The sequence below is a fragment of the Cajanus cajan genome, chromosome 4 (genome assembly GCF_000230855.2).
Source record: "Cajanus cajan strain Asha chromosome 4, NIPB_CcT2T_4, whole genome shotgun sequence".
In the NCBI taxonomy this organism is placed as follows: domain Eukaryota; kingdom Viridiplantae; phylum Streptophyta; class Magnoliopsida; order Fabales; family Fabaceae; genus Cajanus; species Cajanus cajan.
In genome coordinates this window covers 22,691,321-22,715,650 of record NC_138520.1, presented here as the reverse complement: position 1 = coordinate 22,715,650, position 24,330 = coordinate 22,691,321, and the positions used below count along the sequence as shown (strand labels likewise).

Below are 24,330 nucleotides of genomic sequence, written 5' to 3'. Positions count from 1 at the left end.
GGATTGTTCTTGGCACATCTTCATCTGTCACTTGAAGCTTTCTTCTTTATATAATTCTGGAGTAGGAAGTGGCATATGCACATGCTCTATTCTTCAGTTTTCTTGTACTTATTTTCTGGAACACTTACACGCTTGTTAGAAATAACATGTATTATATTTGTCTCATTAAAAAATTTGCTGGGAATTTCTTCGCTTGACTCAACAATTACATGCATTAGAATAAACTTATGAGACAAAAAAGAACTACAAATGGTATATATTTGGCCAAATGGTAGAACAATGGTGGAAAAATCTATAAGGTATTGTCCCCACATGACAACCAAAGTGATTATTCACAAAATAAATGTTGGTGGGAGGTTAGATACAAGATGATACAAGTGCAATCTATTAGAAAAGATGGCCTAACCAAAATGGGGTGAATTGGTTTATTAAAATTTCTTGTACAACTATCTGTTTTAAAAAACTTTTTTATATCTTCCCAAAGAAGTGTGTTGATCTATAGCTTGTATATAGAATACTTAGTTCAAATTCAATGCAAGTTCATATTCACTCAATTCTTAACGCAATGTACATACCTCACAACACACAACAATAAACATGAAAATAGAAATGCAAGAATGTAAAGTCAAGTATAGGGAAATAAAAAAATGTACAACCAATTTATACTAGTACTGGTTCAGGCAAATCTACTTGTGACTTACATCCAGTCCCTAATCAATTCGATTAAGATTTTTCAATAATATTTAATATCAAAAGTTTTACAATCAATACATTTCTCCAATATTAAAGAAACCATTTCTTGAATTTCAAGAAGCACCTACTTGTAGCACCCCACTAAAAGATTATCCTTTCTTAAGAAACCTACTTAAGAAAAAAATCAATACAAAATTTTAGGGAACAAATTCATTTGATGTACAAAACATATCAAAGTAGGTAAATCAACTGTGTAGCTTAACCTCTCACTCCATGAAGATGATGATCAATTCAATTCTTGAAAACTTTTTTGAGGTTACCACAAAGGTTAAAGAACTTCTTCTTGTAGAGAAAAATGTATTTTAGAGAGTATTTTCATAAAAGATATTACAAAGAATAAAGTATCTCTTTTTCAAGGTGAGAAAAATGATATATAAGTTATCTAACTGAAATAATTGATTATTACATGGATAATCGATTATTTTGTTCTTAGCAATTCTCGAAATCAATCAAGAAAAAATTAATCGATTATTTTGAGCAACAATCAATTATTCCAAAACCTTATTTATGAAATAATCAATTATTTTACTGAATAATCGATTATTACAACAACTGCTCCTCAAGTATCTGAAAAATAGAGCAAATAATTGATTATTTTAAGTAAAAACTTAATATCTCAATTTTTTTATACCATTTCATCATCTAGATAGAGACAAAAGGTTAAGTTATTTATCAAGCACAAAGCACACAAGCAACAAAGCTTAAAACACACAAAACAAGATACAACTTGCACTTTTATCTATCAAGAGGCTTAAAACACAAAATAAACTACAAGTTACACTCTTATCTCTAAAGAGATTTATTTGTAATCATCAAAATTGATTAGGATCATGTCTTCATCTTGAAATTGATCAACATAATCAATTATGACACGAGGAGAAAATAAGAAACTTTTATCCACAATAAGGAGAGGTTGACACCACTAAAGAGCAACTAGAAGAGGAACAACTACTTTCAATGTCCTTTTTTACAATCAACAAACTCATTAAAAAAAAAACTTGACTTATTAGTGGTGGTTATACAAACAATATGACTTATGGCTAAGAGCTCTTAAAATAGCTTAAAAAAATAATATTTCTTAATTTAGAAATGGGAATACATGTTTCAATTAAAAGAAAATGAACAATTGTTATTAAAATCTAGTTTAATTTGAAATTATTATCTGATTGATGTTTTATATGTTCTTGGAATTAATTAAAAAATTTTAATAGTTGTTCATTTGTTGGATAAAGGTTGGACAATTTGTTTTAATATAAAATTTTTGTGATTATGTATGTTGGAGTTAACCCAAGTCGCCAATCTTGATTTCTATCATGATTGCGGTAAAGACATTTCAATTATTATCTTAATTGTTAATGTTAGTGTATTAATTAAGCATAATAACATTCTTAAAATAATTGCTTTATTCAATGATGTGTTAGGGATAGTTGATTGTGAGATTCTTTGTACAAAAAATGCTATTCTTAAAAGTATCCATAATCAAGCATTATTGCTAACTAGGACAACAATAACACATTAAGATTATTGTGTGAGCTCATTGATCATCGCATCTTATAGGTCATGGATATGAAGATATAAAGTCAAGGTAGATATATATTTATACTAGATGGACTCATTATGAGAAGGCTTCATAATATGTTACACATATGTCATAAACACTTATCATGGAAACCATTGTAGAGTAATTCTTGGACCTGAAGTCACTATGATTCCTTCATGTATGAATTGTATAGGCTTTGATGCTACCAAATCTTATCCGTAAAAAGATGATTATAAAGGTACTTAATTGGGTCTATAATGAACTATGTGAGGGATGTGAGTGATGAAAAGAATATTAGTCCGTCCTACATAATAGCATATGTGCTTTGGGCCTCTTAATAAAGTGAAACGTCAAAATACCACGCAAGAATTGACCAATACTGGATATTGGGTTTTTTCATGTTTAAGCATCTCCTTGAGTATCGAGAAACGTATGATTGAACTTAACGAGAATGAAACATTTATGTCTTGTGATTAATTAAAGACATACGAATGAAGGAACAGATTACCCTAAAGTAATTATGGTTAAGGAAAGGTTGAAATTGAATCACCGATTTATTCTCTTTAGTTTGGTTGCAATGTCGCATTACTAGAAGCTAATATTTGTCTATAATATTTAATATAAAAATATTAATATTATTGTCAATTAAGTGAGAAAATATAAGGTTACACACATAGAAAAAACATTTGGGGAAAAGTCATTAAATTAAATATGATTTGATATAATTAATTGGAAACATATTTAATTAAATATGATTTAATTAAATAAACAAGGTATTGGACTTGTATTGGACAAGCCCAACGAAAAGGCAGATTAGGCCAATGACAATTCATTAATAAATAAGTTAACCTAATCATACCTATGCATATCTTTCTAAGAGAGAAAAATATAGAGGAGTCTTTGAGTGTTTTATGAGAGACACAAAATCGTAACCCTATCCACCCATGGCTAGCCCCTAAACCCCACCATCTATGTTGCTTGTATGAATTCAGTAAAGGCACCATACTTTTTAGTTCTTGGGGATTGAAAAGGAAAAAGGTTTTGTTTCTTTAACCACATAGAAGACTCTCCAAAAGGCATAAAGTATACTACAAAGGTAAAAGCTTCAAACCGTTAGCGTAGTTCTAGGAAATGTTCTATTCATAGGAAATGGTTATTCAACTCATGAGATTATTTTATTAGAATACTTTTTGAAGACTTTCTAAGAAACCCCCCCAATATAGTATCAAAGCCTGGTTTAATAGGACAGGTCGATAATCTGAGAGATATGGGCTTCTCTTGACTCAAGTAAGTGACTTATCGAGAGGCCATTATTGGGCTTGAATTTGAGAAGTGGCTTGAAGCCATAGGATCCAAGATGGCATCCATGTACACTAACTAGGTATAAACCTTGGTTGATTCATGTAAAGTGGTAAAACCCATAGGGTGTAAGTGGGACTTTAATAGGAAGAATGACATGGATGGTGTTAGATATGTGTTTGTACCTATCTTAGCTGTAATTTTGTTTGTTGGGTACTCGTGTAATTTTGTTTGTTAGGTACTCTTTGGTTTATATATACATATAAACCTTAGAGAGCAATGTGAGTGACATACACACAACTCTGAATACTTAATAAAGAAAAAAGAGAATTTGTTGCCATCCGTGGACGTAGCCCATTGGAATTGGGTGAACCACGTAAAATTCTCTATGTGTTTTTCTTTCTTCTCTTTTACTATTTCTCTTTACTCTGCTTCTGCTTCCCTTTGCCTTGGCTGTGTTTTATTTTGTTCAATAGATTCACAACAAACTGGCACCAGAGCACAGGTTGCAATTAAGAAGGGGCCAAATTTCATTTTCAAAAGGTAACTCTGATCTGATATTTTTTGGCTTTTGTTGCTATTGTGAAAAAGAAAACAATCAAGAACCATGACGAACACCATTAGGATTGAAAAATTCAATGGTAAGAACAACTTTAACCTCTGGCGTATCAAGATGCGTGCACTGCTAAAGGAACAAAGAGTTTGGGGTCCCTTGGCTATGACTTCCGTAAAGAAAGATAGCAAAACTGAATCGTCCAACAAATCAACCTCCATAAAGAAGGAAGATCTTGCAGAACAAGAAGATAAAACACATTCCTTGATTCTACTTTCTCTATCAGATGAATTGTTTTATGAAGTTGCAGATCAAGAAACAGCTTGTGGTCTATGGTTAAAGCTTGAGAAGCTCTACATGACAAAGTTCGTCTGTAACAAGCTACTACTAAAGCGTCACTTGTTTGGCTTGCACCTGAAGGAAAGTACTTCACTAAAGGAGCATTTAGATGAATTCAATTCAATTTTAATGGAACTCAGAGACATTGATCTCAAGATTGAAGATGAAGATTCTGCAATGATCTTTCTAGCTTTGTTACCACCTTCATATGAGAGTTTTGTGAACTCCCTAAGTGTTGGAAAGGATTTCATCGCTCTAGAGGAAGTGAAAGCAAGTCTACACTTGAGAGTCCTATGACACAAAGCTTCTGCAAGTACTGAGGAACCAAATGGCATAGGACTTGTTGTTACTAATCCTTCAAAGAATAGCAAGAAGAAGAAAGACAATGGAAAGAAAAAGTCAAAGGGTAGTCACATAAACCCAAAAGATATATGCAATTACTTTAAAGAACCCGACCACTGGAAGAATGACTGTCCAAAGAAGAAAAATCAGAAACCAACTATTGCAACTGTCCAAGAATCTACTACCTCATCAGATAATGAGCTTGTACTCTCGATTGTTGATAATCACCAACAATTAGCTGATCAATGGGTACTTGATTTAGGTTGCTCTTATCATATGTGTCCTAATAGGAGCTAGTTTCTCACATATGAAGAGAGATTAGGAGGAAGAGTTTTCATGGGAAATGATATGCCTTGCAAAATAGTTGGTATAGGTACAATCCAACTCAGAATGCATGATGGAGTAATCAGAACTCTTACAGAAGTAAGACATGTACCAGATCTAAAAAATAATCTTATCTCTGTTGGAGTTCTAGATTCTAAAAGCTTTAAGTGCAATGTTAAAAATGGGGTAATGGAGATCAAGAGGGGGTCTACACTTGTGATGAGAGGTTTTAAGAAGGGAAATCTCTATATGCTTCAAGGATCAACTAGTTCTATATCAGAATCTATTTCTGTTGCTGAAAAGAACATACCTGATCTCACCTACCTATGGCACATGAGACTTGGTCACATGAGTGAAAGGGGAATGATGATTCTAAGCAAGCAACAATTGCTTGGAAATCATACTGTCAAAGAACTCAGATTCTATGACCATTGTATTTTTGGTAAAGAACATAGAATCAAGTTTCCAAAAGCTCAACATTCAACCAAATCTACTTTGGATTACATTCACTCAGACTGTTGGGGACCTTCTCAAGTACCTTCGCTTGGAGGAGGCAGGTATTTTCTCTCAATCATAGACGAATACTCAAGGATGACTTGGATATTCATTATGAAGCACAAAAATCAAGCTTTTATATGCTTTATGGAATGGAAGGTTTTGATGGAATAACAAACAAGTAAAAGGGTCAAAAGATTGAGGATTGATAATGGTCTAGAATTCTGCTAAAAAAATTCAATGATTTTTGCAAAGCTGAAGGTATTGCTAGACAATACATTGTGAGAAACACTCCACAACAAAATGGAGTGGCCAAGAGAATGAACAGGACCCTGTTGGAGAGAGCCAGATGTCTTTTATCAAATGCTAGATTGAGTAGAAGTTTTTGGGCAGAAGTAGTAAGCACAACTTGTTACTTGATAAACAGATCACCATCCACTGTTATAGATTGTAAAACACCTAGTGAGGTATGGTCAAATAAACCTGCAAACTATTCCTTACTTAGATTTTTTGGTTGTAATGCATACTATCATGTTAATGAGGGTAAGCTAGAACCTAGATCTAAGAAGGGTCTGTTCATGGGATACGGTGATGCAGTTAAAGGGTATAGAATCTGGTCACCTTCTGAAAGAAAGGTTATTCTAAGTAGAGATGTTATATTTGATGAATCTCACATGTTTTAACCGAGTTTGGAGTTTACTGTTCCAGGTAAAAATCAAAAAGTTCTCAAACAGGTGGAGGATGGTAACGCTTCAGGAACCACACAAGATGAGGAAAAATTAGAAGATCTTAATAAAGAGTCACAACAACAACAATCCAGAGTTAATGATAGTGATCCTTCAAGTCCTCAAGGATCAAACCTTCAAACTCAATCTGATACAAAAGCCTATCAAAAGCCAAAAAGCATAACTAACCCTCCTGTCAGGTATGGTTTTGAAGACATGCTGACTTATGCATTGCATGTAGCAGAAGAAGTTGATACAACTAAACCAGTCACATACAAGGAAGCAATGGATCATGTAGAAGCTGAAAAATGGATCCTTGCTATGAAGGAAGAAATGGAATCACTTCAGAAAAACCAGACCTGGAAGTTAGTAAAATTTCCAAAAGGAAGACATGTAGTAGGATGCAAATGGATCTTCAAAAGGAAACTTGGAATCCCTGGAGTTGAACCCTTGAGATACAAAGCCCGTTTACTTGCAAAGGGGTTCATTTAGAAGGAAGGTGTGGATTTTAATGAAATCTTCTCACCCATTGTGAGGCACACTTCTATAAGGGTTCTTCTAGCTCTTTTAGCATGTCAAGACTTAGAACTTGAACAATTGGATGTAAAGACAACCTTTTTACATGGAAGACTAGAAGAGGATATCTTAATGAAGCAACCAGAAGGCTTTGTGAAACTAGGGAAAGAAGACTATGTGTGTCAACTACAAAAGTCTCTCTATGGACTAAAACAATCACCTAGGAAATGGTACAAGAGATTTGACACTTTCATGATCAGCAAAGGGTTCAACAAAAGTCCCTATGACTGTTATGTTTACCACAAGAAGGTGGAGGATGGCTCTATGATTTATCTTCTACTGTATGTAGATGATATACTCATAGCTGCCAAGAACAAATCTGAAATTCAGAATCTGAAGGCTCTCTTGAGTGAATAATTTGACATGAAGAATTTAGGTGTTGCCAAAAGGATATTAGGAATGGAAATCTACAGAGACAAATCCCAGAAGAAACTCTTTCTCTATCAGAAAGATTATATTCAAAAAATCCTACATAGGTTCAGAATGCATAATGCAAAGCCATTGAGTACACCTATGTCAGTCAAAGAAAAATTGAAAAATGTTGCTCAGTCTTTAAGCCAAATTGAAAAGAACAACACATTACAAGTTCCCTATGCCAGTGCTGTTGGAAGCTTAATGTATACTATGATATGTACTAGGCCTGATCTTGCTTATGTAGTTAGTGTTGTAAGTAGATACTTGAATCAACCACAGAAGGAGCATTGGCAAGCAGTTAAAAGGATATTCAGATATCTGAGAGGAACATCTGATATAGGTTTGATCTATGGAGCAACCACAAATTGCTGCCTAGCTGGATATTCTGATGCAGATTATGTAGCTGACTTAGATGGAAGAAAATCTATCACTGGATATACTTTCACACTCGGAGCTGTCTAGTAAGCTGGAAAGCAACTCTTCAATCTTTAGTTGCGCTATCTACAACCGAAGCTGAATTTAACTGAAGCTGCAAAAAAAGGGATATGGCTAAAAGGTTTGATATCTGATTTAGGTGTTAAATAGGATTATGCACTGATTTTTTGTGATAGCTTAAGTGCTATCTGTCTTGCTAAAGATCAAGTGCATCATGAAAGAACCAAGCACATAGATGTAAGGTACCACTTCATCAGATCAGAAAGAAGAATCAAGGTTCAGAAGATTGACACTCTTCACAACCCAGCTGACATGTTCACAAAATCTGTCCCTCAGAGCAAATTCTTTCACTGTTTGGACTTACTCAATGCTGATTGTTGGAAATAGCTTTCTAAGATAGGTGGCAACAAATTTTTTTTTATGATATAAAATTTGATGTTTTCTGTACTAAGAAGGTCCAAATGCAAGGTGGAGAATTGTTAGATATGCATTTGTACCTATCTTAGCTGTAATTTTGTCAGTTGGGTACTTGTGTAATTTTGTCTGTTGGGTACTCTTTAGTTTATATATACATATAAACCTTAGAGTGCAAAGTGAGTGACATACACACAATTCTAAATACTGAATAAAGAAAAGAGAGTCTGTTGCCATCCGTGGACGTAGCCCATTGGAATTGGGTGAACCACGTAAAATTCTCTGTGTGTTTTTCCTTCTTCTCTTTTACTATTTCTCTTTACTTTGTTTCTGCTTCCCTTTGCCTTGGCTGTGTTTTATTTTGTTCAACATTCACAACAAATGGTAAGGTAAAAATCCTTAAGGCATCATTGGTTGTAAAAAGGTTTTGAAGCAAATTCATGTTATAGATTGTGATGAGACCTTTTCTCTATAAGTGATGCTTAAATCCATGTTTATCCTACTTGTTATTGTAGCATGCCATGAAATCTAACATATGGATGTCAAGATTGCATTCCTAAAGCAAGAAAATTGTCGAGAATGTGTACATAACACAACCTAAAGTTTTTGTCAATCCAAAAGAAGTTGGAAAGGTGTGCAAGTTGCAAAGATCAATTCATAGATCAAAACATGCTTCCAAAAGCTACAATATCCATTTTGATGAAACTGTTGGACAATTTGGATTAATCCAAAATGAAGATGAACCTTGTGTCTACAAGAATATTAGTAGGAGCACAACCATTTTTTTTGGTTTTGTATGTAGATGACATACTACCCATTGAAAATGACATTCCAACACGTGAAGACATGGTTGGGAAAAACTATTTTTCAATGAAGATAGATTGCTGAAATTGCTCAAATTTAAAATACATATATTGACATAATGCTTAGGCACTTTAGTTTGCATGATTCCAAGAATGGCTTCTTGCATGTCTCATCGCATATGGTTCAAGGGACAATCCCTTACTTAATCGGATAAGAGGGAATGCTTGAGTAAAATGCCACATGCCTTGACAATCATATTTATCATGTACTTTGTGAAGTTTATTTAACCAAATGCTTTGTATTCTTAAAGCATGAAAAGTAGTTACCAATCTACTCCTAGTGAGAGTCATTGGATACATGTGAAGAATATCCTTAAAAGAACTAAGGATTGATTCTTGGTACATGGAAGTGTGGAAGAGCTTGTTGTAAAGGATTACACTAATGTTATATTCTTGGTATAAATTGTGTTTGTATGGTGGAACTATGAGCTCAAAATAGTTTAAGCAAGAGACAACTGCAAAAATTCTATTAATAAAGTTGCAACACCTTTTAGATTTGATGTTTCAACGATTGCACTTCATGGTACTTCACACAATGACACTTCACTTAACTTCTTATTGGTTAAAATCCTTCATCAATTAGAATACTCTGTGGGTAGCCTTTTTTGAGTGTCTAACTTCCTTTAGGAACAACAATTATCCCCACAAATTAACATAAGACTTTTCAACGTGTTATTTTTACTATCTCTAAATTATTTCAAGTCAAGCACGCTTAATTGTGAAGTATTTAAGTGATGAACTATTGAAAAATATATGCATTTTTTTAATATAGGTAGTACTAATTAATTTATTTAAATCATTCTTAATTTTAGGGTCTCACACTATACAAATCTCTAAATCCCTCTCATTTTAGTATGTTCGGATTGTTACAAAAGTTGAGTATATAGTTGCATTAGTTACAATAGGAGATTTTGTCCAAACGAACAAGTTCATTATTTTGGTGTCATTTTTGACATTGTAGACTTAATAGACCTTTATTATGATGACAATAGAGCAATCACGCAAGTTAAGGAATTTAGGTCTTACTTAATGATCCGTGATCTATATTAAAATGCTTCCATCTCATTCGATACGAGAATAGATAGAAGAGATGTTAAAGATTTGCAAATTACCCACTTAAGGAATAATATTTGGCTTAAATAACTTTTTAACCTATGTAAAATATTTTTTTTATTTTAGTCCTTTCAAAAAAATTACTTTCGTCCCTATATATAAATTTTTTTTTTGTTTTATTTTTTTCTTGCCATTAGATTGACTGTTAAATTTAGAGGAAAAAAGTTTAAAAAAATTGTAGGGACTTGAGTAGAAAAATGAGAAAATTATAGAGATCAAAAAAGAAAAGGACTAAAATGAAAGCAATTAAAATTTAGAAGGGTTAAAACAAAAATAACTAAAATTAAAAGAATTAAAATACAAATAATCTTATTTTAAAAGGAATAAACTTATAATTAAGCTAAAGTTTTAAAGCTTAAACTTTAAATATTAATTTGCACTTACAAAGAGTACTAAAAATCTTAATTTTTAGTGATCAACTAAAAGCATTAAATCAAAAATATAACAAATAAAGAATAATAAGAAGAAAAAAAATGTCAAAGAGATGTCACAATGAGTGATAATATACAAGCATGAAATAATTAAAAAAAAATTCTTCCTAATGTAATTTATTAGAGATATCAATGTCATGTAAAAAAAAATGTTATTAATATAATTTTGTTTATTTCATCTTAAATTTTTTTGTTATTTCTTGATCATATATTATGATCCGTTTTGCTATCCCATCCTTTATTTATGTTTAGTTTTTTATTTATTTATTTGTATATTTACTTATTATACAATTGTATAGATTGTATCACTATATGACTTTATCTTGATAATTTGTTTTTTTAATCACCAATGCATTTAATTTTTTAATATTTTGTTAATTTAAACATAAAAAAAATAAGTAATACATGTAATTAATTCCATGTAGGACTCGGATTAAATCATAAAATGTGATGTCTTAATTAATTTCAGAGGTACTACACGGCTATTTACATTTTCCTTTCTGTTATCGCTCCGGGGAATTATTTAAATTATACCCTAAACCCTAAAGTCAATGGATATATTTTAACCGTTAATTCCGTTGTTCATATCTCGAAAACTTTTAAGAAACCAAGCAACACAAAAATTTTCATATTCTATCAACTACTTTTGATGACCAAGTTTAAACTTACAACAGTATAATAGGAAGCCAATAGAAGATCATGAGTTAGGATAAGAAGTAACATTTTAATTATAAACTATCATCGTCAACAGAAGTTTGAAAAAATTGATAGAAACTCTTAATTTGAACTTTGATTCAGTGAACGAACTTTACGTTATAAAATAATGTTAGGAATGGGTACAAAGTCAAGGTAATATATCAAAACACTTGCCATTTCTTTTTCTTGCGGAACATCTGCTTAATTAGTCTACTCTTTGATCAAGTACGCATTAGTTGTTAAGGAATGGTTCATCTCATCAAATAAAGAATTCATCAGGGAAAAGATGAACTGCAAACCAATTCAATGCTTCGTCATTATAAATAGCAAGCTTCACAAGAATCAAAATTCAATTCTCACAAGCGATTACATATATACAGCACAATCAATCATTCAAGACTATTAGGAAAATATGAAGGTTGCTTACTTCATTGTTGCCATCTTGGCTTTGACATCCTCCCTTGTCTCAGCCTATGACCCAAGTCCTCTGCAAGATTTTTGCGTGGCAGTGAAAGAAACTGACGGTGGTATGTACAAATTAACATTCCTTACAACTCAAATTCTAAGAGCTTGTTAATTTCATGATATATATTATAATTTACTTTTTTAATTAAAACTCTTCATTGTTAATATGCAGTGTTTGTGAATGGAAAGTTCTGCAAAGATCCCAAACTTGTGAAAGCTGAAGATTTCTTCCAACACGTTGAACCTGGAAAAACTGACAATCCATTGGGTTCACACGTGACTCCTGTATTTGTTGATCAACTTCCAGGGCTAAACACACTTGGCATATCTTTGGCTCGCATAGATTTTGCACCAAAGGGTTTAAACCCTCCTCACACTCACCCTCGTGGCACAGAAATTCTTATAGTCCTTGAGGGAACTCTCTACGTTGGATTTGTGTCATCCAATCAAGATGGAAATCGTCTCTTTACTAAAGTGCTAAATAAGGGCGATGTGTTTGTGTTCCCAATTGGTCTCGTTCATTTTCAATTGAATGTGGGGTATGGAAATGCAGTTGCCATTGCTGCTCTTAGCAGTCAAAATCCAGGAACTATCACTATCGCAAATGCTTTGTTTAAAGCTACTCCACCTATTTCTACAGAGGTTTTAACCAAAGCTTTCCAGGTGGACAAGAAGACAATTGAGTTTCTTCTAAAGCAATCTTGGTATGACAACAACAACTAATTTCGAAGTGTCAATTATTTTGATTGGATAAGTGTCTTCAGTGTGTTTTTACCATCTCCAACTAATTATTATTGTAATAAGTATGTTGTTATATATGAGTTATGTTTATATATTTTTCCTCTCTAGCGGATATTTTGGTTTAATAAATTGATCGATATATTGATTTAACATAAGAAATTCTTTGAGGTACTTGTTCAATTTAACTTTTCTAGGTTGTGGGTGTTCTTATTTACTTTGATTTACTAAAGAAACCACGATAATACTCCATGGCCAAATTCAATATCTACTTAGTAGGATTCAAGGTTTTTCAAATAATTTTTGTCTTGCAAAAAGATGATTCCTTATCATCATGATTTGAAACAAATAATAATCACTAATTCTTTTGTGACCTTAAGTCTTTGATTTTTAATCTTTCAAATATTTTTGATAAAAAATAATCAATTTTTTTTTTATTGTTGATAATCTTGTTTGTATTTTTTTTTTAATGTTTCCAGAATCCTTGTTAGCCATCTACTTCTCTACCCATCAACACAGGGGCACATCAAGAACTTCCTGCCCAACATCATTGGGGCAACATCTACCACAAATCAAGCAAATCAACGAGAGCACCAACAATTTCCTCAAATACAACAAAGGTCTGGAGAGACAGTACTCACATCTCAATCCAGTATACGATAAAGTCGTGAGGAAAAGGTCTAGAGGAACGGTACTCACATCCCAATCTGGTATACGACAAAGCTGTGAGGGAAAGGTCTAGAGAAACGGTACTCACATCCCAATCCAGTATACGACAAAGCCGTGAGGGAAAGGTCTGGAGAGACGGTACTCACCTCCTAATCTGGTATATGACAAAGCTGTGAGGGAAAGGTCTGGAGAGACTGTACTCACCTCCCAATCTAGTATACGACAAAGTCGTGAGGGAAAGATCTGGAAAGACGGTACTCACCTCCCAATCTGGTATATGATAGAGCCGTGAGGGAAAGGTTTGGAGAGACGATACTCACCTCCCAATCCGATATACAACAAAGCTGTGAGGAAAAGGTCTGGAGAGATGGTACTTGCATCCTAATCCAGTATATGACAAAGTCATGAGGGAAAGGTCTAGAGAGACGATACTCACCTCCCAATCTAGTATACAACAGAGCCGTGAGGGAAAGGTCTAGAGAGACAGTACTCATCTCCCAATGAAGTATACAACAAAGCCATGAGGGAAAGGTCTGGAGAGATGTTACTCACCTCCCAATCTAGTATACGATAGAGCCGTGAGGGAAAGGTCTGGAGAGACAGTACTCACCTCCTAATTTGGTATATGACAAAGCCGTGAGGGAAAGGTCTAGAGAGACGATACTCACATCCCAATCTGGTATAGGAGAAAGCCATGAGGGAAAGGTCTGGAGAGACAGTACTCACCTCCTAATCTGGTATATGACAAAATCGTGAGAGAAAGGTCTGGAGAGACGATAGTCACTTCCCAATTTGGTATACAACAAAGCCGTGAGGGCAGTTGAGCTACGAAAATACTCCCTCTTCAACAAGCTATAAATAAAAGAATGCACTATCACAAGAGAAACAATGGAGCATCTACTTGAAGATCGAAGATCAGGTGTACAGTTTGTCAGCCTTGTTACCCAATAGAGTATGCAACCAACACTCAACTTCTCTAAAGGGAGAGAATACAAGCAAATACACCTATCCAAGGAAAACAACACAGAAGCGCTAACACCAAAGAGACGAGGAGAAGACCCGAACGAAATGTCTACGTCTTTACTTGCCTTTAGAAAAACAACACATAGTTATTCTAAAGGACAAGTAAAGAGGGGCAGCTGTAGACACCCAATTTCGTCCGGACCAACAAAAGCAATGAAATGGACGTCCATTATCAAAGAAAAAGAGCTCCCAAGTATAGAAACAACAGGACACGACATCAAAAGGTCTAAATCCCAAACAAGCTAGTTTTAGTAGCCTAGAACGGACTGTTCCAAAATCGGAACGGCTCAATCCTAATATGGAATGGGCCGTTCCAAGTTCCTAAAAAGGCCTAAAACCATAGTTTGGAATGGACCGTTCTAGAACAGGTTATTATGAGTAAAATTCGAACCCAGAAAGGACTGTTCTAATTTTGAAATAGGTCGTTCCAGATGCATATTTAACCATAAAGGACTGGCCTAAAATGGGCCATTCCGAATCTGGAACGGGCCGTTCTGGTCAGTTTTGACGTCTATAAATAGACAACTCGGTAACTATTCTCCAGGCCGGGAAATTTTGTATAAGACTCCTTTGAGCTTGAAAATTCTCTCTCTCTCCCTCCTATTGTATTTCTTGAGATTTGTGAGGCATATTGTAGTGTGAAAGGTTTCCACAAAGCACCTAAAGATCTCCATATTTGAAGATTCAATAGAGCTCGTTTAAGAGGTATTTCAGTTGATTCTCTCTTCTTTCTCTATTTCCTTATTTCAAATATTGTTATAATAAAAGCAATCATGTAGACATTTTAGGATTAACCGTGTAATTTAAATTTCAAGCATGTAAATAGCAATTCATAAAGGGGATTAAATATTTAAATTATTAATTCTTACTATGCTAACTTCATCATAAGGGTACCGATTAAGGGTGTTTTAGGGGTGCTTAATACCTTTCCCATACGTAATCAACCCCTGAACTCAATTCTGGTTATCAAGGCCATTATTGGATCTTTAAAAACCTTTTCTTTTCCCAATGTTTTGAGTAAAACATTGGTGGCGACTCCATGAACCTATTTTCAAAACCATTAATCAAGGGTTAGTCTAGTATCCGGACATTCTTTAATTAATGAGATTTTTAAAAGGATGTCTAAATCATAGGTCGCAAGATCAGAAATTTTTGGGTTACGATAGGCCAATAATTCAAAATCTCTATAATCACTTAATAATATAAATTTGAAAAGTTTTTGAGATTACTAAAAGGTATATGCTCTTTTTAAAATTTACATCTAAGTTTTGTCATTATCAAAAAGGGAGATATTATTGAATCCTACCTAAATTAAAGTTTTAATAATGACTAATTCTTAGTTCCAAAATTTAGAAAAGAAGAGTTCTCACTCGTATGTTAATAAGTTTGTTCAAGTGTTTCAATAATATTCAAATTTGATTAGAAGGCTATATGAGCTCATGATTCCTTGAACAATAGAAAAGACTTACAAAGACATCCTTAAATAAGAATTCAATTATGTTGGATTGCCTATTAAAACTAAATACATGTCTATCCCAAGCACAAAAGTTAAGTATCCTATAAGTCTTTGAACTGAAAGATTCAAGTTAAACATTTCTTTTAAGGAGAAATGTCTTGAAAACTTTGTTCAAAAGATTAGCATTTTGAGTTGATTATCAAAAGACTTTAATTAAAACCAAGCTTCTTAGAAGATTTGTATTGAATACCCGATTTAGAAGGCTTGAAGTAATGACCAACTTAGAAGGCACCTTATTTATAGAAAAAGTTGACAAAGACTAAAAAAACAAAGTATAGGGATGTCATCATCTACTTAAAAATTAAGCAAGCCACAACATATCTATTTTCTGTGATTATAAAGGGAAGATAATGTCTGATTTTGAAATAAGCAAGATTAAAGAGATAAATCAATTACACAAGCAATCAAACTATAATCCTTGCTAGCTTTATCCTTTGATTTTTCAGATATTTCCACTTCATATTTATATATCAATTTTGTAATATTAAAAGAAGTGTGAAACATTCCTTAGTGGAATCTCCATCATAATAGAGTTATTAGTGATCTTAGCATTTTGCAAGAACACAAAAAACATGTTATTGTAAACACTCCCTACCCAGAACTAAATGTGCAATGGTGTAAGAAAGTAGAAAGAAATCACAATAGGTGTTGTGTAGCCTCATAACAGGTGGCTGAGTGAAGAAATCTTAGTAAGTAGTTGAGTGTTTGCTACTAACAACATGTGATTGTGTAGTAGTGGTTTGTATCAGCATGTGGCCGAGTTTGTTGAATAGTAATTGGGTGTGATTAGTGAAAATCCCACAAGTTTTTTTGGTTGACTAGATGTAGCCCAATTGGAGTGAATTGTTGATATTTATTAGGAGCTACTAAATCACGGGTAAATTTTGCAATTTTTGAGGGTTGTTCAAAACCTCAGGTAATACATTAACCGTAGACAATTTACTAAGGGAAAGTCCAACTACAGGTAATGCACTTAATGGAGGTTAAAACCTCTGGTAAGGCCAAATATAACCCTCATTAAACCCATTATTTTTCGTAGTGATCTCCAATTATTTCCCCTATCTTCTAATGCTTATGTAAGATATGTATTTCCTGTCATAAAAAAAAATCCAGGAAAGCTACACAATAGATATGACTCTAGGTCCTCGATCGGTCCTTTTGCAAATCACCCTGGGTCGATCCTTATGCTAAACAAGGAATTACACAATCAAGTAAGAAAATATAATCCCAATGAAACATGGAGAAATTCATGCTTAGTTCAATTTCTGGATTATAGTACATAATTCAACAAGAAATATGGAGTCATGTTAGTCAAATCCCTAACATTAGGCTAGATTTTACTTTTACTTGTATATATTAGCCAGAGAAGAAGGGAAAAAAAATGGTCTTCCTACAAACCAATAAAAAAGTCCACAATGGCCCAAGTTAAAGTTTAATGATTCCTTAGAGCTCAAGTCTAAACTTAGGTCTAGTGGGAGTTTGTAAGAAAAATTATGAATATTGAATATTATAAAAATTATATATTTAAAATGTTTATTTATTAAATAATTTAAGTGTATAAAAAATATTTATTATGTACAATATTGTACAAATAAAATACTATTTTTCTATAAAATTATTTGATTAACAAATATGACACAAGTCCTGAATAAAACTTGGTCAAATTCAAAGTAAAAACATATCTCTTTTTTTATTTTTTTTTATCTTTTTTATGAATAAGATATCAACGATAATAATATAGATCAAATTCTAACTCTCATTAGTCTAATCAAACACTTAATTACTAAGCCAAACGTATCTCAATAAAAATTACATATATAATAGTTGATCGATTTATTTTAACAAAAACATAAATTATAAATTAAAATAAAAAAATCACACACATATATATATATATATATATATATATATATATTTTAAAAAAAATATCTAACTATTGTACTATCATATATTTACTAATGTAAGAGTTTTAAAGATTTAATCTCTTTTAAATGTTTGAAATATAAAGTTGTTTTTTTATTTTGATTCGCTGAATTACTTTTACAGACCCCTATTTTTTTCCTTCTTTCGTTTCATTTTAGTTTATGATATTACCATTTCAATCATTATAATATTATAAATTTTTAATATAAATATCTCGTATCGAAAGATTTTATTTAAGTTCACATACTTTTTTAGTCATTATATTTTACTTATTTTATCTTTTCTTATAATTTTAAATAGATATTTTTAATTTTTAAACTGATCTTTTTCAATTATATTTAATCCTTGTAAGATAAGCCATTTTAATTTTTATGGTTTGTAATTTTTTTTTTTTTTATATTTATCATTAATTTTTTTTAAAACATTGTTTTAGACATTTTGTGTCTCTTTCGTACTCTCACTTATGATACATATTGCTAAGATACATTTTTTATACTCTCACAAAATTAAAAACTTCTAAAATATCAACACAAAATATACTATATTATATAAAAAAAATTAACAAAAAGAATTAAAAGAATTTAAAAAAAACTGGAAATATAGAAACTAAAAAAATTATTTCAAAGTATAGGGACTAAAAAGATTGAAAAAGATATAAAGATTAAAAAATCTATTTTAAATTATAAAGACAAAAAGATAAAGTTAATAAAATTATAGAGAATAAAAATATATTTTAAATTTTTCTTTAAATCAATACTATTGGGCATGGAAAAAACTATACTTGTCAATTTAAACTAATTTTAATTAAAATTATGTCATCATAATAAGAATTAATATTATATAAGATGAAATAAAAAAAATATGACCTAAAACAAGAAAGACATTTAAAAGTAAGTAAACCAAAATAATTCTATATATAAATGCATAGAATCTACATAGAGTTATGTTCCTATACGTACTTTGCAATTGCAAAATAATAGTGGAATTGAGAATCCATCCTTTGGATATCATCATATACCTCCTTTCTAAATCAATATCAGAACCCAAATTCATAAGATGTAATGTCATATAAAATGATAAACTATGATGTTACCGCTATAAAATTATAAACTTCTAATATGTATCTATGATATTGGATGATTTTTATTTTAAATCAATATTATTCTTAAAACATCAGACTTGTCTTTTTAATTTCTATTGTATCATCATAAATAAGAACAAAGATTATATAAAATTGAATAAAAAATATATATGAACTAAAACGAGAAAGATATTTAAGACAAACAAAACCAAAGTAATCCTATAAAAAAAACTATAATGTTATATATTTAAATTATGACCCGAAGCAATTGCAACAGGCGCTGTGCAAAGTGCAAAGTCAAAAGATATATATTTATTAGTGATGGTTCCAATTGAGACCCAATCCCTCAAAACATTTCCATATAGCAACGGCTTTGGATGACCATGTTTAATCTTACAACAGTAACAAGAAGCCAATAGAAGATGAGTTACGAAAACAATAAACATTTTAAAAACATTAAACTATTATTGTATCAAGTCTGAAAAATTGAGACGAAGTCTTAATTGAACTTTGATTCAGTTAAGGAGCTTCCCATTATAAAATAATGTTAGGAATGGGTACAAAGTCAAGGTAATATATATATCAAAACACTTGCCTTTTCTTTTTCTTGCGGAACATCTGATTAATTAGTCTACTCTTTGATCAAGTACGCATTAGTTGTTAAGGAATGGTTCATCTAAATAAAGAATTCATCGGGGAAAAGATGAACTGCAAACCAATTCAATGCTTCGTCATTATAAATAGCAAGCTTCACAAGAATCAAAATTCAATTCTCACAAGCGATTACATATATACAGCACAATCAATCATTCAAGAATATTAGGAAAATATGAAAGTTACTTACCTAATTGTTGCCATCTTGGCTTTGACATCCGTTGTCTCAGCCTATGACCCAAGTCCTCTGCAAGATTTTTGCGTGGCAGTAAAAGAAACTGATGGTGGTATGTACGAATTAACATTCCTCACAATTCATTCTCGGAGCATGTTAATTTCATGATACATATTATAATTGCTTTTTTAATTAAAACTTTTTCTTGATAATTTGTAGTATTTGTGAATGGAAAGTTCTGCAAAGATCCCAAGCTTGTGAAAGCTGAAGATTTCTTCAAACACGTCGAACCTGGAAAAACTGACAATCCATTGGGTTCACAAGTGACTCCTGTGTTTGTTGATCAACTTCCAGGGCTAAACACACTTGGCATATCTTTGGCTCGCATAGATTTTGCACCAAAGGGTTTAAACCCTCCTCACACTCACCCCCGTGGCACAGAAATCCTTATAGTCCTTGAGGGAACTCTCTATGTTGGATTTGTATCATCCAATCAAGATGGAAATCGTCTCTTTACTAAAGTGCTAAACAAGGGTGATGTATTTGTGTTCCCGATTGGTCTCATTCATTTCCAATTGAATGTGGGGTATGGAAATGCAGTTGCCATTGCTGCTCTCAGCAGTCAAAATCCAGGAACTATCACTATTGCAAATGCTTTGTTTAAAGCTACCCCACCTATTTCTACAGAGGTTTTAACCAAAGCTTTCCAAGTCGACCAGAAAACAATTGATTACCTGCTAAAACAGTCTTGGTATGACAACAACTAATTTGGGAGTGTCAATCATTTTGATTGAATAAGTGTTTTCATCATCTCCAAATAATTATTATTGTAATAAATATGTTATAATCGGGTTATATTGATATATTCTTCCTCTTTGTTGGATCTATTTGTTTAATAAATTGATGGATATATTGATTTAACATAAGAAACTCTTAGTTCCTTGTTCAATTTAACTTTTCTAGGGTGTGGGAGTTCTTATTTATGTTGATTTACTAAAGAAACCGCGATAATAATCCATGGCCAAATTTGATATCTGCTTGGTAGGATTCAAGGTTTTTCAAATTATTTTTGTCTTGTAGAAAGATGATTCCTTATCATGATTTGAAAAGAAATAATAATCATTATGTCTTCTATGATCTTAAGTCCTTATTTTTTGTCCTTCAAATATTTCAAATAAAAAATAATTAGTTTCTTTTTATTTTTGATAATTTTGATCATGAGTTTGTGCGTTGTTTATGAAAATCGATTAAGGTAGTTAATTGAATGAGAAAATAACATGAAGAATACTAAAATTGGTTGACACAAGTGTTAACAACTTATATCTCTTGATTAAATTGTCTAGGGTTCGAATCTCGACTTTGGGTTTGGAATAGACTATATTAAAAAAAGAATACTTTATGCATGGTCACAGTCTCTGACTTAGATTAATCACCACTTCTGATAGTAGATACTTCGTACTAATATTATGGTTTCCTAAAACACAAACAACATGAAAAATTGAACAAGATTTAATGCTATGTTATACATGAAAATATGTAACCAAGTTTATATCAAGTCGAAAGCATTTATCTTCAAAACCAAAACCAATGGTCATCCCTATTTAGCAAATCCTCCAACTACGAATTCTCAATTTCTTTAGTTTTGGTCCCTACTCGATTTCTTCGATCCGAGGCGTTTGTAGGGCTAGTACTCAATTCACCCAAATTTAACTAATTCATAGTCGAATTTGATTGATCACATCTTGACACCTCTATGGTCTTTCCAAAAGTTTGATCTAGAGCCTTTGTAAATTATTGATTAAAGAACTCCTTATGTCCCTATCTCCCAACTTTACGATAGTCCCCAAAGTCTACATTTCATTTTCCTAATGACCCTTGTTGGTCGGAGCCTCCTTTTTAGGATTCGAATTAAACTACTTTTTGGTGTCTTCAACAATAGCTCCCTTCTTTTTTGGTATTTATGTCATTGATCCACCCTAGCTTATGTGGATGGTTTTGATCATTTTGCCAATATGTATCTCCTCATTATAAACGATGATAGTATTTATCTTGTTTTCCATGTGAAATTTGACAACCCTTCTTAAAATTAATAATATTAAATGTTATAAAATTATATATTCAAAATATTAATTTATTATAAATTTTAATTATATAAAAAATATTTGTCATGTTTAATATAGTAAAAAAAATACTAATTTTATTATAAATTAATTTGATTAATAAATACATTGCAAGTCCTTGACAAGGATTAACTATATAATACTTTATCAATTTCATAAATCATAAATTAAAACAAAAAAGTTATAAGAGGGATACATTTATTTCAAGAATAAATTTACTTAAACTTATTCTATTCGATAACTCAAATTTTACATCAAATTTCAACAACTGTTGTTAAATATATATATTGATGCTATCAATCCTAATAAATATGCAGTTGCTGCAATAGCTATTTTTGCAAATGTAAATCAAGATCTACTACGGCCAGAAGATGATGCTTTAGTCTAGGTTCAACATCTAAATGCAGCAGTTGCTAATCTAGCTAAAGATCTACAGCTGATTTGCAACCAATTAGTTTGGTTCTGGATAAAACACAAGGTTCTCCTTGTGTTCATTAGATGGAATGCCACCACTTGAAGACATATTTGATGAGTATGTCCAACAAGATCTGGCTGTTTTTGAGTAGGCTGCTGATCCTATAGCTGACCTTCCGTTTCAGCCTATTATTTCTAAAAGCAACAAAAGGAAAAAGGCCTCAATTAGGGTCTGACCTAGAACTACTAGGAATAGCCCAAAAGAGTCTCATCCAACTAATCTACATGAAAACATTGTTATGAAATATTAGGAGCATTGCCTCCAAAGAATCACAAATTGTTCTTAAATCTTTATGCTTTAAGCTCAAACTAGATTTCTTTTTGTTGCACCTATGGCAACGCTTGCTGATACTTCTTCTTTAAGGCAAAATCTTAATCTCAATTTTTTACGGAGAACCATAGTCGACCTAAGAGTTTCATATGGTGCTTTTGTTCTAAATCTGCCAACCCTTTAATCATTTCAGTTACCGATCAATTTATTACCTTATCAGTTTCTCTCGGCATGCACACTACTAATTTTATTGTTTATTATGCTCTGTTTATAAAAAAAACAAAGAATTCTATGGTCTGATTTGGCTTCTGTTTAGGCTACCTATCCGAGTGAATGGATATGTGTAGGAGATTTTAATGAGATCATTAGTTCTAGTGAATATAAGGCCTAGGTCAGCCTTATCAGTCATCTATGCATGACTTTGCTGCATAAGATGATTATTGTTAATTGTCAAATCACTCTTGTACCGGTCCTCTTTTTACTTGGAATAACAATAGAATTGGCTCGGATAGGATTGACAAGTGATAAAATAGATTCATGTGTAATCACCTATTCATCTCCCAATGGCAGCATGTCTTTGGTCATGTATTGCCTAGGCTTAGATCTAATCACCAGGTGATACCCATGCACACTCTTTTAAATTTTTGTCTATGTGGTTACAACATCCTGGGTGTAAAGATGTTGTTATTAATACTTGGAATATTTAGATGCTCATCGTAGTCTTATGCAAATTTTAAATCCAAAGCTCAAAAATGTTAAATATCACATTAAGGAATGGAATAGGAATAGCTTTGGAAATATACATGAGGCTGTTAAAGCTGCAACCTCCACCTTAGATAATATCCAAACATTGATTTCCACTTTTGGTTATTTTGACACCTTGACAAAACAAGAACAACAAGCCATGGTAGGTCTAGAATTTGCCTTTTTTGGTGAAGAATCCTTTTGGAAACAGAAACCTAAAGTTAAATGGTTGACTGATGGTGACAGGAATACAATATTCTTTCATAGGAAGGTTAAGTTGAGAGTTGTTATTAATCATATTTCCTTCTTAAGGAAAGGAGATTTAATACTATCTAATCCAACTGATATTCATACTCATGTTTTGGATCATTTTAAATTAATCTTTTTTCTAATAATGTCCATGTTGTTCATTGTTCAAAATTTTTAAAGGTCATTCCTATATTCATTACTCAATTTGATAACTTTAGACTTACTATACTCTCCCATCTATTGTGGAGGTTAAAAGTGTTGTTTTTAATCTCTCTCCCAATCATGGTTGTCAAACTCGCGAGTCAACTCGTAAACTCGTACAAGTCTACGAGTCCAGGGTAGCAAAACGAGTTGACTCGCGAATAGAATCGTTTTTGGGTAGACTCGGGTAGACTCGGGTAGACTCGGTCAGAATCGCGAGTCTGAGCCCGAGTCCACGAGTCTGGTTACGTTTTTTTTTACCCATAAATGGCCCAAAACGACGTCGTTTTTGCCTAGGGTTAGTTAGTGAGAAAACCATTTTCCCTGCACGCGAGCTTCCTCCACCATTCTCACGTTTTTGAGTCTCCCTCCGCACCATTGGAACACCCATCTCCGCAGCAACAAACGCGCAGCTCCGCCTCAACGAACGCGCGCATCTCCGCCGCTACGAGCGCGCATCTCCTCCGCTACGAACGCGCGTCTCCGCCGCTACGAACGGTGCCGCAATCGAACGCCGTCGCATACGGACGTGCGTCTGGGAAGGACGCGAGTCTGTTTCTCTCCCTCCGCCGCATCTTCTGCCGCATACGAACGCCTCATTGCAGCTTCCAGTGTCATCGTGAGTGTTAGTTCTCAGTTCTCACTCTAACATTTTTCGATTTTTTGGTTTGTTGGTGTTATTCACAATTTACATACTTAGTCTCTTACTCCTATA

The 24,330-nt window shown here is 32.6% G+C and overlaps 2 protein-coding genes across 3 annotated transcripts; both read left to right on the top strand.

Annotated features, from left to right (window-relative positions):
* The first annotated feature begins 11,428 nt into the window (after positions 1 to 11,428).
* On the top strand, positions 11,429 to 15,409 carry LOC145956763 (germin-like protein subfamily 1 member 7). Of its 2 annotated transcripts, XM_083072408.1 has the most exons (3): positions 11,429 to 11,839; positions 11,950 to 12,481; positions 12,995 to 15,409. In XM_083072408.1, coding segments are annotated over exons 1-3 (648 nt in total). In that variant the 5' UTR covers positions 11,429 to 11,724; the 3' UTR covers positions 12,996 to 15,409. The 2 variants fall into 2 exon arrangements, with proteins under 2 accessions (XP_082928534.1, XP_082928533.1); XM_083072407.1 differs by lacking the exon at positions 12,995 to 15,409 and having other exon boundaries at positions 11,431 to 11,839; positions 11,950 to 12,651.
* A 3,479-nt stretch (positions 15,410 to 18,888) lies between these two features.
* Positions 18,889 to 21,057, top strand: LOC109787916 (germin-like protein subfamily 1 member 7). Its single transcript, XM_029269137.2, has 2 exons — positions 18,889 to 19,668; positions 19,776 to 21,057. Exons 1-2 carry the CDS (start codon positions 19,557 to 19,559, stop codon positions 20,321 to 20,323), a joined length of 660 nt encoding a protein of 219 aa, XP_029124970.1. The 5' UTR covers positions 18,889 to 19,556; the 3' UTR covers positions 20,324 to 21,057.
* The last annotated feature ends 3,273 nt before the right edge of the window (positions 21,058 to 24,330 follow it).